The sequence below is a fragment of the Sus scrofa genome, chromosome 16, assembly GCF_000003025.6.
Source record: "Sus scrofa isolate TJ Tabasco breed Duroc chromosome 16, Sscrofa11.1, whole genome shotgun sequence".
Lineage (NCBI taxonomy): Eukaryota > Metazoa > Chordata > Mammalia > Artiodactyla > Suidae > Sus > Sus scrofa.
The window spans coordinates 69,652,884-69,667,285 of NC_010458.4; the positions used below are offsets into that span (position 1 = coordinate 69,652,884).

Below are 14,402 nucleotides of genomic sequence, written 5' to 3' on the forward strand. Positions count from 1 at the left end.
CCGGGACACAAACAGCCCTGAGATGCTGATCACTCTGAATCCTGAGCCCTTGTGACAGGCGTTGTTATTGGTGTTACTGCTCCTGTTTGTTTTCCTTTCACCCATCGTATAGGTAGAAGCACTATCTATCAGCTGCCCCAAATACGAGGATGGTGGGGGTCCTTGGAGAGGCATAACAACCAGGAAAGGGAAACGGGGAACAAAAAAGCATGCAGCACGTTGAAACCTTCCTCCAAGTTGAGAGAATGGAGCTTGCTGATGGGGAAAGCTAAGAGGAGGGGAAAGAAACATGTGTTTGCCTGTGTGTGTGTGTAGAAGGTAGACAGTGTCTCAGGATGGAAAATCTAAGAGTGGGCGATTGAAGGGAGAGAAAACACAGGCTAGGAAGTTCCAGAATCAGAGGAGTGGGGACCACCCTCCCAGCATGGCAGACAGCAGGCAGAAGGCAGCTAGAAGGGTCCAGAGTGAGAGAGAGAGCCCCTGTCACCTACACTGGGGGCCTTTTGAGCATTATTTTGGTGGCTGTGATAAATCCAGCACCCTTCACTCCTTTCACAGGGTCTCTTTCCCCTCCCCCCAATAAGAAATCAATGCCTCTCTCAATATGTGCATGTTGAATACATAATGACACACATAAATACACACACCACACATATTTATATAAAAAAGTGAAATCGGGCACCATCTACCAAGCAGTGGAGTTAACTCCTTAAACACCCACCACCTCTTGCCTTGGTACAGCCTGATTTTTTTTTTCCTCCGAAGCAGTGGTTCCTCCATTTCACATGTTCATGTCTAGAGTGCGAGTGGTGTGTGAGAACCTGTGGGGTGTGTGTGTTTGCGTGTGTGTGTGCGCGCGCGCGTGTATACACTTCCTTTCTCTGCCCAGCATCCCATCAAGAGAAGCCCCCTCCCCGGCCAGCGGCCCAAGTCGTCTCATCATCGGACAGCTTTCAATACACAGCCAAGCGCAACAGCCGGTGGTGGGTGGGGGGAACGCAAACCCCCTCCCCCCCAAAAAGCCTGGCAGACCCAAAGTCCCTCCCCAGGTTGCCCCTCTCACTCACCGATCTGGATATTGTTGGGGAAATTGGCACCTACTACCGCGCCTAGGAAACCGGTGCAGAAGAAGGCAAAAATGTGCTGCATATTCCTTTTTGCATTGGCGAAAGAGAAGCCCAGGTCCAATCATAGATTTGCTGTTTCCCCGCTTCCCTTTCTTCCTCTCTGTTCTGCCTGTTCCTTTCCTCCTGCTGTTCCTTCCTTCCTTGCTTGCTCTCTGCCTTCCTTCTGTGAGGTTTGTCTGTTTCCCTTGGAATCCGAGCGCTTAAACTGCAGCGTTAACACCAACTGACAGCCAGATTAACTGAGCACGGAAAAGAGAAGCCTGTCCTCCCGCGAGCTGCGCGCGGCTCCCCCTCTCCCTCTCCTCTCCCCGCAGCCTGCCTCTCTCTCCCTCCCTCGCTCACTCGCTCTCCCCCTCACACTCGCGAGCAGGCAGCCAGCTCTCTGCTGATACCCACCGCCGAGCCAGCTCCCAGCTCCCCAGCTGACCCATCTCCCTCTCACCCTGGCCTCCCCATCCTCACCTTAGCCACCTTTCTAGGCTTGCAGACGGGTGGGTGGGTGAGTGGGTGGGTGGGGGGGTGATACCTGGAGGTTGCTCCCAAAAGGACAGCCCCTGGTCCCCTCCAACCTCCCCTGCCTTCCCCAGCTCTCTCTGCCCCCTCCCCCAGCCCCCAGCTGGGCAGATGCCGCTGGGAATGTGGGTTCAGCTGGAAGTCAGTAGGTGGCAGGGGGTCCCCACAATAGTGCTCCTTCCACCCGCTGCTTGATCTAGGTCACTTTTTCTAGGAGCGCAAGGGCTGAGCTGGATATATCTCCTGCACTCCACTGGCCCAATTATTTCTACAACTAATTCCTGAGGGGAAGACCCTAGAAATCCTTCCTAGGAGCTTTAAAGGAAAAAAAAAAAAAAAAAAAAAAAAGCTGCTTCACCCCCCCACCCCCACCCCCACATTGGGAGGAATGAAAGAAAGACAACCTGGAGGATCTGGAATAATTGGCAAGTGTCTTGACTTGGATACTTGGTAGTCTCCGCTGCCTGTGCAAGTGGCTTGGGGGTCTCTTCAACCCCCAGCCTTTAAAACAAGCCCCCTTCCGCTTCCCCTGCATTCCACTAGAGTCTATAGCATCAGAACCGTGTGGGTGTACCATAAAGGCTAAGGATACTTACACCGAGCAATTACATGAGTCATTTTGCAGGGAAGCTAGTGAGAGGATCCAGGTGTCTTTCAGGGATCTCTGGATGCTGGTCATGTCTAGTGGAAACTTCACAGACCCTCCTGGACAGGGGCTCCTGCAGAAACAACCTGTAAAGAGAGCATCTATGTTCAGGGAAGTCTTGTGTGTTGCAAAGCAGGAGTCCGAGCAGTCACACAGCACTTGACAGTTTCTGAAGCGACTTCACAGCATTACCTGGCTCTCTTCTCACAATAGCCCTGGGAAGTGGCTATCGCTTTTATTTTACAGATAAAAAAAAAAAAAAAAATCAAGGCTCCAGGGATTGACTCATAAAGACAGAGACTTGCTAAAATGAAGTCTGAAAGTTCTCGTCATGGTGCAGCGGAAATGAATCCAACTAGGAACCATGAGGTTGCGGGTTTGATCCCTGGCCTTGCTCAGTGGGGTAAGGATCGGTGTTGCCATGAGCTGTGGTGTAGGTTGCAGATGTGGCTCGGATCTGATGTTGCTGTGGCTGTGGTGTAGACCGGTAGCTGTAGCTATGATTGGACCTCTAGCCTGGGAACCTCCATATACTGCGGGCGTGACCCTAAAAAAAAAAAAAAAAAAAAAAAAAGAAAGGAAAAGAAAAGAGAGAGAGAGAGAGACTCTAGCCCTTTCAGGACCAACATACATTTTGACCTATGAACTTGAATGACCTGGGAATTAGCAATTGGTCCAGTGCCCTAGTCAGAACTCCTGTCCAACAGATGAAAATCCAAGAAAAGGAAAGTCCATTTTTCTTAACTTAGAACAGGAGAGAATAGACCCTGGTCCTGGTTTTGCTTTTCTGCTTGACTAGGCCTTTTTATCAAAAACTCCTCTCTTCCCTCACCAGGATTATATAATCACACAAACACACACACACACACAGGAACACACACACAGGAACACAGGACAGCAACAAGGGCTGGAATTTGCAAGAAATATCTGACTGTTCCATGGAGCCCCTAAACTAGGCACAACTTGGAGGTGGGGTGCTTTATGATGTCCTGTGCACTTTCACATATATTAATTAAGTGCTCTTACAACTAACACTTATTCACTTACCTCGGGCCAGGACCATGCTAAGGAAGGTTGCATGCATCATTTACTTGTGCAATAATGCCTGTGGAGGTAATCTAATACCCATTTTATAGACAAAGAAACTGAGACCTAATCATTTACCCCAATTTCACTGCTAACAGGGAAATGGTTAGCGATTTGAACACAGGAAACTCCACACACAGGCCCACTCTGCTAGCCCTTGGGCTCTGATAGCAGGAAGACATTCTAGAGGTAGTGGCAACATCAGCTTGGAAAGGTACGAACAGAGCAGAAAAGACCACCTCGAGGTCCCTGCCAACATGAGGGGTCTATGATGCAATGATTCCATCTTATAATTTCTTCATTTGTGTTTTTTGTCTCTTACTATTTTGAATGGTACCTGGGGATCTTTTAAGTTCTCTGAGCTTTGTGCCTGGTAATAATAATAATTAGGCTGTCACTGAAAGCTTCACACTTCTGTCACCTCTCAGAGCAAGTCCTTTACAAGGATTAATTAGCAAAATCTTGATGCCTTCCTGTAATGGGCAAGACTTGTTTTGCTTACTGTGGGGCAGAGGGACTTAAGGGAGTCAAAATGATGCATTTTTTATATTGTTATAAATCACACATTTTCCTAAAATACAGCTCTAACTATGTCACTGCCCTGCTCAAATATGGTCAATGGCTCCCCTTGGCCTGTGAAATACATAGTAATTCAATGATCAAGTAAACATGGAGCTTACATATTTCAGGCTTGGCCATCTAGGTCAAATTACACTTAGGCTAGGGAGTTCCCTTTATGGCTCAGTGGTTAAAAAACCCAACTAGGAACCATGAGGATGCGGGTTCAATCCCTGGCCTTGCTCAGTGGGTGCTGTGAGCTGTGGTGTAAGTCACATATGCGACGCAGATCGCGCATTGCTGTGGCTGTGGCTGTGGCATAGGCTGGCAACTGTAGCTCCTGTTTGACCCCTAGCATGGGAATTTCCACATGCCACAGGTGTGGCCCTAAAAAGCGAATTAAAAAAAATTACTTTTAGGCTCAACAATTTATCCAATTGTTATACAAAAATTGGTGCAGACCTTAACTCTGTATCCAACAGGGCGTCAGGTGTGAGGGTTAAGGAAAGGGAATTGGGTGGACACAGTCTCTGCCTTAAGGCAGGTGAATGTGGTAAAAGAATGCAGAGGAAGCTGGCCAGCTGTCACCAAGGCAGACCGTGACATGTGTTCTCAAAGGGGTGTTAACTCAATGCTGGGGAGGAAAGAAGGAAGCAACAGATATGTCTGTCTGTGGGGAGCCAGCAGGCCTTCAAAGGAGCTGAACTGTGAAGGAGGAAATTACAGGCAGCAAATGAGGGCTGAGGGGAGACATCAAACCAAGGGAAGAGCACCTTGAGGGGCAGAAGTCAGCAGAGGACGGCATATGCTCCGTGAGCCTGGAGCCAGTGGTGCCCCCTGGGAAGAAAGGGTAGGGAGGTGTGGAACTTAGAAGATGCCAGGGTCAGGACTTGAAAGCCACTAAATTCCTGGCAGGCAGTGGGGAGCCACGGACGCTTTTAGTGTGATAGTTGCATCACCAGGGATGTACCAGGGAGGAAGAAGAGATTGAACCCTGGCGGAAGGTGCTTTCCTCTGTCTTAGCCTCAGAGGTTGGGACAACATATTCTATGCTCCGTAAGTAATGTATTCTGATATCCTTCATTAGTTCTTTCATATTGTCCCTCCTTCAGCTCCCAATCCTATTTGCCATCCCCAGTGTCAGTCTGGGAAAGCTTGCCTATCCATAGTCTGTTGTGCTTGACAGCAACCCAACCCTGCAAGTCCATGATGAACCACGATTTACACAGTATTTGTTCATCTTTCATCTCATTTCATCCAACAGCTCCACAAGGACTGGAATTGGAACCTACATTACAGATTAAGTGAGGCTTAGGGTGGCTAGATTGCTAGCTTAAGACAGTAGTTATCAATGGGCAGTGGTATTTCTCCCCCAGGGAATATCTGGAGACACTTTTGGTTCTCACACCTGGGGAGGGAAGGTCCGACTGGCATCTGGTGGGTAGAAGCCAGGGATACTGCTGAATATCCCTGCAGGACAGCACCTGCAACAAAGAATGATCTGGTCCAAAAATATCATTAGTGCTGAGATTGAAACATTTTCCTAAAGAGGCATATGGTAATTAGCACAAAGGTACCACATACCAGTGCCCCATTCGGCCTCCCTCTCCATTATATTACATTGAAGAGAAATTAGATTTGTCTTCTTTCGAGACTTTTCAGATGTTAAAATGGGATACTGAAGATGAGTATCCTATAAAGTCCAAAAGGATGAGTAGCTAATGGAGGGACTCCAGGCAGTTGACTCTCCTAACGCAGCTCAAATTGTGCCCCAGAGATGGCGTGGCATCCACACCCCAAGTCGCTGATGACCTATCCTGGTTCATTTTTGGAGGACTCTAAGTTCCACTACCATGGTGCCAAAATAACCTCATATTTATTTATTTGGTTTGGCCTTGGACTAGGACTACAAATCAAGGAGAAGTGTGTCGGGCGGGGATTTCAAATTCCGTGATTCTCTGGGCCAGGTGGGGAGATAAAGGAAGTGAGCCTCCAAACTGGGGAGAAGGCAGTGAGAACAGAAGACTAGAGCATGTACGCCCTGTCAGAAGGTGGTTGCAGGGATCAAAGGTGCCAGTTGTTACCACAATGAAACGCAGGCCCAGTGTGGACAGATCGTCTGATTTTTTTTTTTTTTTTTAAGAGGAAGAGATATAAGGATTTTGCAGGGTTTTGGCTTTTTGTTTTAATATTATTTGTACCTTCATTGCATGGGTCAGAAAAAAAGGGGGGGACAAAGAGGAAGTATCTCTGGGCTTGACCTGGCCCATAGGCCACCGAGTGCCAGTTCTAGTTCAGTGGGAGGCCTCAGAAAGGGGTCCAACCACTGGCTTCAACATCAACTCAGGGGACAAGTCCATCTCTTGTCTTGGCCTCTGCTCATCTGTAAAATGACAAGAGTACACTGGGTTGTGGCTGCAGACTGTTCTGGCTCTCACACACATGGGTGCATTTGACAGCAGAGGCCCATGGAGGAAAAAAACAAAAAGACCGGGGAGCGGGTCTGGGGAAACCGGTGTTCTCTGCCTCCTGCTACCGGGGGAGCCCCAGCAGGATCCTTTCCCACCCTGGACTCACATCTCCATCTGTAAAAGGTGACCCTTGTACCACGGTCTCTGCTGGCTTGAATGTTGGGGGCTTCTAGTGTGAAACAATTCAAGGGTAGGGAAAGCCGTCAAATTTATGATCTGAGAACACATCACTGACAGCTAACAAATTGGGAAAAATGCAATCAGAGAGAGGGTGTCTCTTTGGCTTTTGAAAGGCCCCATTTTAAGAGATGTGGAAAAAAACTAATAATGGTAATATTTTTCATGTTTTTAGCACAATTCCTCCAGAAGGCTCCCAAAATACTTCACAGTCTGTGTGTGGCAGGAGCACCACCCCAAAGAATGTAATTACCCACCCTGGAGCTCTGCCAGGTTTAACAGCATTTGCCATTTTTTTTTTCCCCTTCTTTCAGTCTTCCCTCCCCTTCTCACACAAATGACAGCATTTTCATAAGCCCTCAGCGTTACTGGGTAATTAGGGAGCAGTACAAGTTCTGGAAAACACCCTGGGGCAGGATCAATGCCAAAAAAAAAAAAAAGGTCTATTCCAGGGGGAAGCTCCTCCACAGAGCCATTGTTACCGTAAAGATGGGAGACATTAACTATTCCTCCAAACTAGCGATGCTTTCAGAAAGGCAGCCTGGGCGCTGCTCACAAGAGCAGGTATCCAGAGCACAAGATTTCTGTGGCTCTCCTAGGAGGTGATGCGGCAACTCACCCTGGTCCACCAAGGAGAGTCCAGTGCTCAGAGCACCCCTGCCAGATGTGTGATTCTGGATCCCTACTGTACCCCTTGGTCTCGGAGTCTTGTCTGTGAAATGGGAATGGGAGGAGGGCCATTGTGGGACTGGAGACAGGATCAATGAAAGGCCGCACGTGGAGGGCCTGGCACACACTAAGGACTCTGCCGGCAATTATCCAGTGGAGGTGTGAGCTGTTGTTCTGTTGTTATTCTCACCTGGTGGTTGGAGAGTTCAGGTTCTTCCTGGCTTTGGGGGCCTTCCATGTGGGTCCAATCTGCTTCTGGAATTTTCTCCTATTGTTCAGCTTGCCAGCTTCCTCTTAAGGGCTGTGTCACTTCCCCACATTCTCAAAACATTTGTCCCTCAGAAACATACACACTGCTGTTTTTCCCACCCCCGCCCCCCAACCTGCTTCTCCCCTCTTTCTTTCCAGCTCCCTAAATGCTACCTTTGTTCATGAGGTTTCAAGCTAAGCACTCCATATCCAACACCTCAGCAGATTCTGTGAACTGTACTTTCAAAATATAGAATTTTGGGTTAGTAGATGCAAACTATAGCGTTTGGAGTGGATGAGCAATGAGATCCTGCTGTATAGCACAGGGAACTGTATCTAGTCACTTGTGATGGAACAGGATGGAGGATAATGTGAGAAAAAGAATATGTATGTATGTATAACTGGGTCACTTTATTGTACATAAGAAATTGACAGAACATTGTATATCAACTAAAATTTAAAAAATTAGGAGTTCCCATCGTGGTACAGTGGTTAACGATTCTGACTAGGAACCATGAGGTTGTGGGTTCAATCCCTGGCCTTGCTCAGTGGGTTAAGGAGCCAGCGTTGCCGTGAGCTGTGGTGTAGGTTGCAGATGTGGCTTGAATTCTGAGTTGCTGTGGCTCTGGTGTAGGCCTGCAGCTGTATCTCCGATTTGACCCCTAGCCTGGGAACCTCCATATGCTATGGGTGCAGTCCTAAAAAGCAAAACTAACTAACTAACTAAATAAAATAAATACAGCCAGAAACCCACCACCTCTCCAGCCCAGAGTTGTTTGTCCCACCCTCACCTCTCATCTGACCTAAGGCTATCTTAACCAGCTTTTATTTCCACTCCTTCTTTACAAATTGTGCCCCCCCACCACCACCATGGCAACATGATTTGCTCTCTGCATAGCAGCCAGAGTGAAACTTTTGTCACTCTCCAGCTCTAAGATACAGCAGCCTCATTTCACACTTAGAGTGAAATCTAAACCCTGGCTGCTGGCTGCCTCTTCAACCCCTCTTCCCTTGTTCATGCCATGCCCGTTGCGCTGGTCTCCTTGCTGTTCTTTGGAGACACCGACCAGCATCTCCTTGCAGGACCTTGTGCTTGCTCTTCTTTCTGCCTGGAAGCTTCTCCTGGAGAAATCTACGTTGCTTCTTCCCTCACTTCATTCCTGTTTTGTCCACAAATCTCCTGCTTAATTTATCTGAAATGGCAGCCTGCATCCTGCCATGATTTTTGTGTCCCTTTCTCTGATTTATTTACTTGTGTATTTGCAGTGTTTATAGTACCTAAATATGGTATATATTTATGTGTTGTGATGTGACCCACATTAGAATGTATTTTGTTCACACTAGTGCTCAGGAGAGCATCTAACGCAAAGTTAAATTCTCCATGAACACTTGTTGAGAGGATGGACGGATGGTCCTTTATCCTCTCCTCAAATATCCTTACTTTTCTCTGTCATATTCTGCTTTTTTAAGACCCAACTAATTTCCTGTCTTTCCCACAATGCCCTCCCACACCTATTTTGGCCTCCCTGTAACTCATTATTTACAGGTTTTACATGATAGTCAACTTAGCTGCCCCCACTTAGTGTTCAGCCCCTTAGGGGTCAGTAATCATACCTATGCTACACGAAGAGAGTTTTTCTGAATACTTACGATGTGCTGTGCCTGGTGCCAGCATACCCACCTGACTCATGTCATGTGATGTACCCAGCAACCCTAGGAAGTAGGAATCCTTATTATGTTCTTTACAGGTGGGGGAGGGATGATTGGGAAGGTCAAGGTTATTGTCCAAGCTTATACATCTATTTAGAGACAGGGCAGGGATTTCAACCTAGATCTGCCTGACTCCCTAGGCTAGTTCTCCTAACCATTATCATCTATACTGTCCCAAGGGCCATCTTCATCAGTTTGGTTAATTTGCTCTGGGCAAGCCCTTGCACTATACTTCCAGAAAAGTAAAGAGTTTTGCCTGAGGACACATGGCTAAGAGTCCTGACCTGCCTCTATCTACATGACTAAGAGACAAGCTAGCCCAGTGAGACCTCATATTTAAAACCTTATCCTGAAGTCCAATATTATTGGAAAGAGACTCTAAGAAACCACTGAGAAAGCACGTACATGATTGGAATTTGCAGAATTCCCATTGCGAAGCAGCGGAAACAAATCCGACTAGTATCCATGAGGATGCGGGTTCAACTCCTGGCCTCACTTAGTGGGTCAGGGATCTGGTGTTGCCATGAGCTGTGACATAGGTTGCAGATGAGGCTCGGATCCCAGGTTGCTGTGGCTGTGCCTGTGGGTGGCAGCTGTAGCTCCAATTTGACCCCTAGCCTGGGAACTTCCATATGCCACGGGTGCAGCCCTAAAAAAAAAAAAGTATAAATAAAAAAATTTAAAAAAATTAGAATTTTCTTCAAGATACAAACATGTCTTGAAAAAGAAGATGAATCAATGTTTCTTTCCCCACATCTGGTAACCTTTGAGACCAAACAGTAATTACGGTGCTTGTTGTAGTTCTACCCACACCATGACCAAAGGGAGATTTTAATAAATTTTTAGAAGACCCAAAACATAAATGATTCTAAGTGACTGTCATACTCCTAGTATTAAATTGTGCTGCTTCGCCAATCTCTAGGCTCTCCTTTATTACTCTAAGAAAGACAAAATCATGCAAAAGTAAAAAAAAGTTAAGAGTATGTCATGTGCTATGTGGAAGGGAAACAGGTAGAATGTTATGGGTGGCAGGAAATTTTGCAATCATGACATCCAACACCTTCGTCTTACAAATAAAACAGGATCTTAGAAAGGTTAAGTCATTTTCCCTGGGTCACCCAGTAACTAGAGGCAGGTCAGAGACTCAGACCCAAGTTCACTGCATGTTGAGTTAAGTTTGTGTCCTGTCACAGTGAAACCCGACATTTAGGCTCATTAAAGGGGGTTCAAATAAAGGTTATAAAAACAATTGGTCCTTGAAACACAAGAGACAGGGCCTAAGTTAGATTCATCTTTCAGAAGAGGCAGATGGAGTCACTGGAAAATGTGGTCTGCCCACCAGCCCATGGCTCATGTGGTAATTTTTCCACTTAAGACTTCTGAGAGGAAATACCTTCAGCATAAAAGACAAGGAAGGTAAGATAGTTAGCCTGCCTGCTACCTGACAGTTGTCAGTGGGGAGAAACTTATGTGAGAATAAACACAGGCAAGGGAGTATGAACTTCCCCCATGTCCGTAATGAGATCCCCTAAATAAGGTTTAACTCTCCCCTCCTCTGCTCCTCACTTGGTATTTATCCCTTCCCTTCTCTCTTTATCCCTTTAATGGGTCCTTGGGACAAAGCATTCCCTGAGCTCCTCCTGCCTCGATCCACTCCCCTGCTGTCCCACGTTACTGCGGGGATTCGCATCCTCACTGACCCAATTCAATACCTGCCTGATCTAAGCTAGTCGACCGCTCCATCATCATTTCCATCCCTTCAGCCAAGCAGAAGAGCATCCTGGCTCTTGAAGAATAGAGCAGAGGGTGGGCATAACACAGGGAAAGTGAGGATGGTACATAATAATGTCATTAATAGCAGCCCCGCTTCCCATCAGATCCAGTGCCCTGTGCTGAGTACTCTATACATAGTACACCACGCTGCCCTTATAACAACCCTACAGCATTGCAGTAAGACCCTCGTTAGGAGGTCCCATTGTGGCTCAGTGGAAATGAACCCAACTAGTATACATGAGGATGTGGGTTTGATCCCTGGTCCCGCTCAGTGGGTTAAGGATCCAGCATTGCTGTGAGCTGCAGTGCAGGTCGAAGACGTGGCTCGGATCCCAAATTGCAGTGGCTGTCGGGTAGGCTGGCAGCTATAGCTCCGATTGGACCCCTAGCCTAGGAACGTCCACATGCTGCAGGTGCGGCCCTTGAAAAAAAAAAGACTCACTTTACAGCTGAGGCACATGGTGGGCTGGTGGCCTGTTAGTCTTCAAGGCCTTCGTCATTCACCACTCAGCCCCATTGTGTTCTCCCAGCAAATCCTTTGGAAAAAGTAGGATCAGTTCTCCTTTATTTAGCAAGTAATAAGACTAACTCAGGAAATTAAGCACTAATCTAAGGACACACAACTCATAAGAGGTAGAATCAGTTTCAAGCCGGATCACTTTCCCTCTACTTAATGTTGCCAGTTTCTGCTTCCCGTGATGCTCCTCACTCTTTAGGGCGAGAGGGTCAGCGATCTCCCTAACCCTCTTTCCCCTAAACTTAAAATCCGGCAAAAGGCACTGATTCCCATCTCTGACTCTTGAGATGAGGCTCTCAGGCAGGACCAATGACGCCATGTACCTCACGGACTACACATCATATTTTAAATGTTACTTTTTTTTTAATTTAAAATATTTTAAAAATAAGTATAGTTGATTTACAATGTTCCATCAATTTTTGCTGTGCTCTGCAAAGTGACCCAGTCATACATATATACATATATGTGTGTGTGTGTGTATGTATATGCATATACATATATATATACACATTTTTTCTCATATTATCTTCTATCCTAGTCTATCACGAGTGATATTGTAGTTGAAATGCTATGTTTTGCTATAAAAGCAATAGAAGACCATATTGTAGAATTGAGTTTTAGCTTTTTTAAAAACCATATCATGTAAATGTGTTTCAACTATAATAATGTCAACTTGGCTTTCATGGGTTTACCTGGGAAATGAACTATTATTCATTTCTAACATTTTCTATGAAAACATTAACTGTGATTTGTGTATTCCCTTTTCTACTTGCACACCCTCTGAATTCAAACCAACAGTGAGACTTCAAGTCATTGGCCAGCAACTGAAGGTGTAAGATATCTATTAAAGGGAGGGCTCTAGAGTCCGCTTCCTGACACCAGAACAGGACACCACAACAGCCTGGTGAGGCATTGTGGGGCTTTGACCCCAGAGGGATGGGATAGACGAGAAACTGTTTCATATGGGAAAATGGCATCTAGACGCACTCGGCAATGACCGTCCTCAGTGCCAAGCACAGGTGAATAAAATGTGAGGATGCGCTTCTCTAGTCTCCACCTTCCGGGGCCAGACCAAGACACACCATCAAGGCTTGGCCCCTGCAGTAGCTCTGGTTAGTCTGCCCAACCAGGACAGGTTCCCATGGCCAAGGGTACTCCCAGATGGATGGGCCCCAGCTCTGCCTGTCATCACATCGCAGCTCTGGAATCGGAACAGTGCTGGAATATGAGGATGACCTGCTCAAGGGCAGAAGTGAGAAACAAGAACAGAGGCAGAGCTGGGGAGGCAGGACCCGAAGGGCAACTCTAGAGATTTCTACACTCCCTCTTATATGGATATGTACAACCACTATGGGTTTCTGCAGAAACATTTGGCAGGACAGGCATCTTGAGAGGCAGAACTAGTTAAGATCTATTGCCCAGTGCATAGGGTTTCTTGGGTGTCAGACACTCAGGCTTTGGCTCGACAGTCTGCACTTCGTGGCTCAGGGACCTGTCTACCCTCATGACACCTGCACTTTCTCTCCCATGCATGTGCTGAGCCATGGCTATTGATGTGTTGAGTAGGACACTGTGACCCAGGGCTGATAAGCTATGGGTTAGGGTTAGGGTTAGGGTTAGGGAGGGAGAGTGGACATGCAACACACTTGACCTTTTCTCCAAACCCTTTCATGTTAAAGTGTCAGGGGGTCCTTCTGCCACAGAGATTCCCTCCTCCTTATGGGCCCCCAGCTCCTGACCACCCTCCCCAATAGAAATAGCCTCCTTTGCACCTTTGAAAAGTGATCGGCTCTTCCTGATCTTCCATCCCTGCACCCGCCTCACAAGGATCTATTCTGATTCAGCCTAGCCTCTCAAAACTCTGAAGTCAACTCTCCCAGGGGAAGCCCAAGTGGCAGCTAGGTTCTGTGACATCATCACAGGAAGCAGAAGGACTTGGTCCAGGGTTAGGCCCTGAAATGAGGGCCTCAAGAGGCTGGCTGGGGAAGTGCAGTCCCTAGCTCTCCAGTGCTGTAAGATCCCAGGCATTGAGCAGCCGAGGTAAGAGAGACCCGCTATTTCCTTTCTGCCATCAAAAATAAGTGTGGAACTTCAAGGATTCTCCAAGGAAATAAAACTCAAAGAGCCTCTGGCCGAGATAAGCACTGCCAGACCCTTATCATCCCACCTATGTCACTGTGATTGTTACAATGTTCCTAAGGACCTCCCCACCCTGGCAACTTGGCCTACTCCCCCTACTAGGAAAGGTATGTAGCCCACTCCTTACCCACCCTACAGGGGCAACATAAGCTCCCACCCAACCAGCAAGTGTATCCAAAGACCCCATCCTTCCCCAACCAACCAGTAAGTGTATCATAAGACCCCATTCTTCCCCAATCAACCAGCAGGTCAACAGGTGTATGGCAAGACCACTCCTCGAACTCTTTGTCTTTGGGCTATAAAAACAGACACAACCATGTGCCCAGAGTCAGCTCTCCCTGGTTATCAGGCTTTTGGCCCACTGTGTTAACAGTGTCTCTTCCCTCAATAAACTTATCTTTTCTACACCTTGGTTTAAATCTGGAAAATTCTTTTTCCACCCGTGTGCAGAGAACACAACAGTAACGATAGAAACTAGGGCAAGCAGGTGTTCAGGAGGGCTTTCCACCTCTGGGCTCCATACCTGGGCATAGCCAGGGTGGCTGAAGCCTGAGCCATTTATTCTTCAAAATGCCAGAGGTGTTCAGCCACTCGGGGGGATGGGGGTGGGAGTGAAGAGCGTTGTGGGGGAGGGACTCTCCTGCTCTAGCTCCCACATATTTCACTTGGATGCCCACCAAGGAGTGGTAGGGGAAGACACAGAAGGCAAAATCCAAAGCTGCAGCCTGGCCACAGTCCTCTGCAGTGTCTGCCCCGTGTGAGGTGAC

At 47.3% G+C, this 14,402-nt stretch overlaps 1 protein-coding gene and 1 long non-coding RNA gene across 3 annotated transcripts in view; one reads left to right on the forward strand and one right to left on the reverse strand.

Annotated features, from left to right (window-relative positions):
- The window catches only part of GRIA1 (glutamate ionotropic receptor AMPA type subunit 1), a 321,581-nt gene extending 320,098 nt beyond the window's left edge, over nucleotides 1–1,483 (reverse strand). For both annotated transcript variants that reach the window (XM_021077008.1, XM_021077009.1), the window contains exon 1: nucleotides 1,068–1,483. In XM_021077008.1, the coding sequence (XP_020932667.1) occupies nucleotides 1,068–1,149 (82 nt within the window). In that variant the 5' untranslated portion in view covers nucleotides 1,150–1,483. The remainder of the gene's footprint in view (nucleotides 1–1,067) is intronic.
- Nucleotides 1–14,402, forward strand: part of LOC110257318 — a 189,500-nt gene that overhangs the window by 128,896 nt on the left and 46,202 nt on the right. The gene's annotated exons all lie outside the window — the stretch shown is intronic.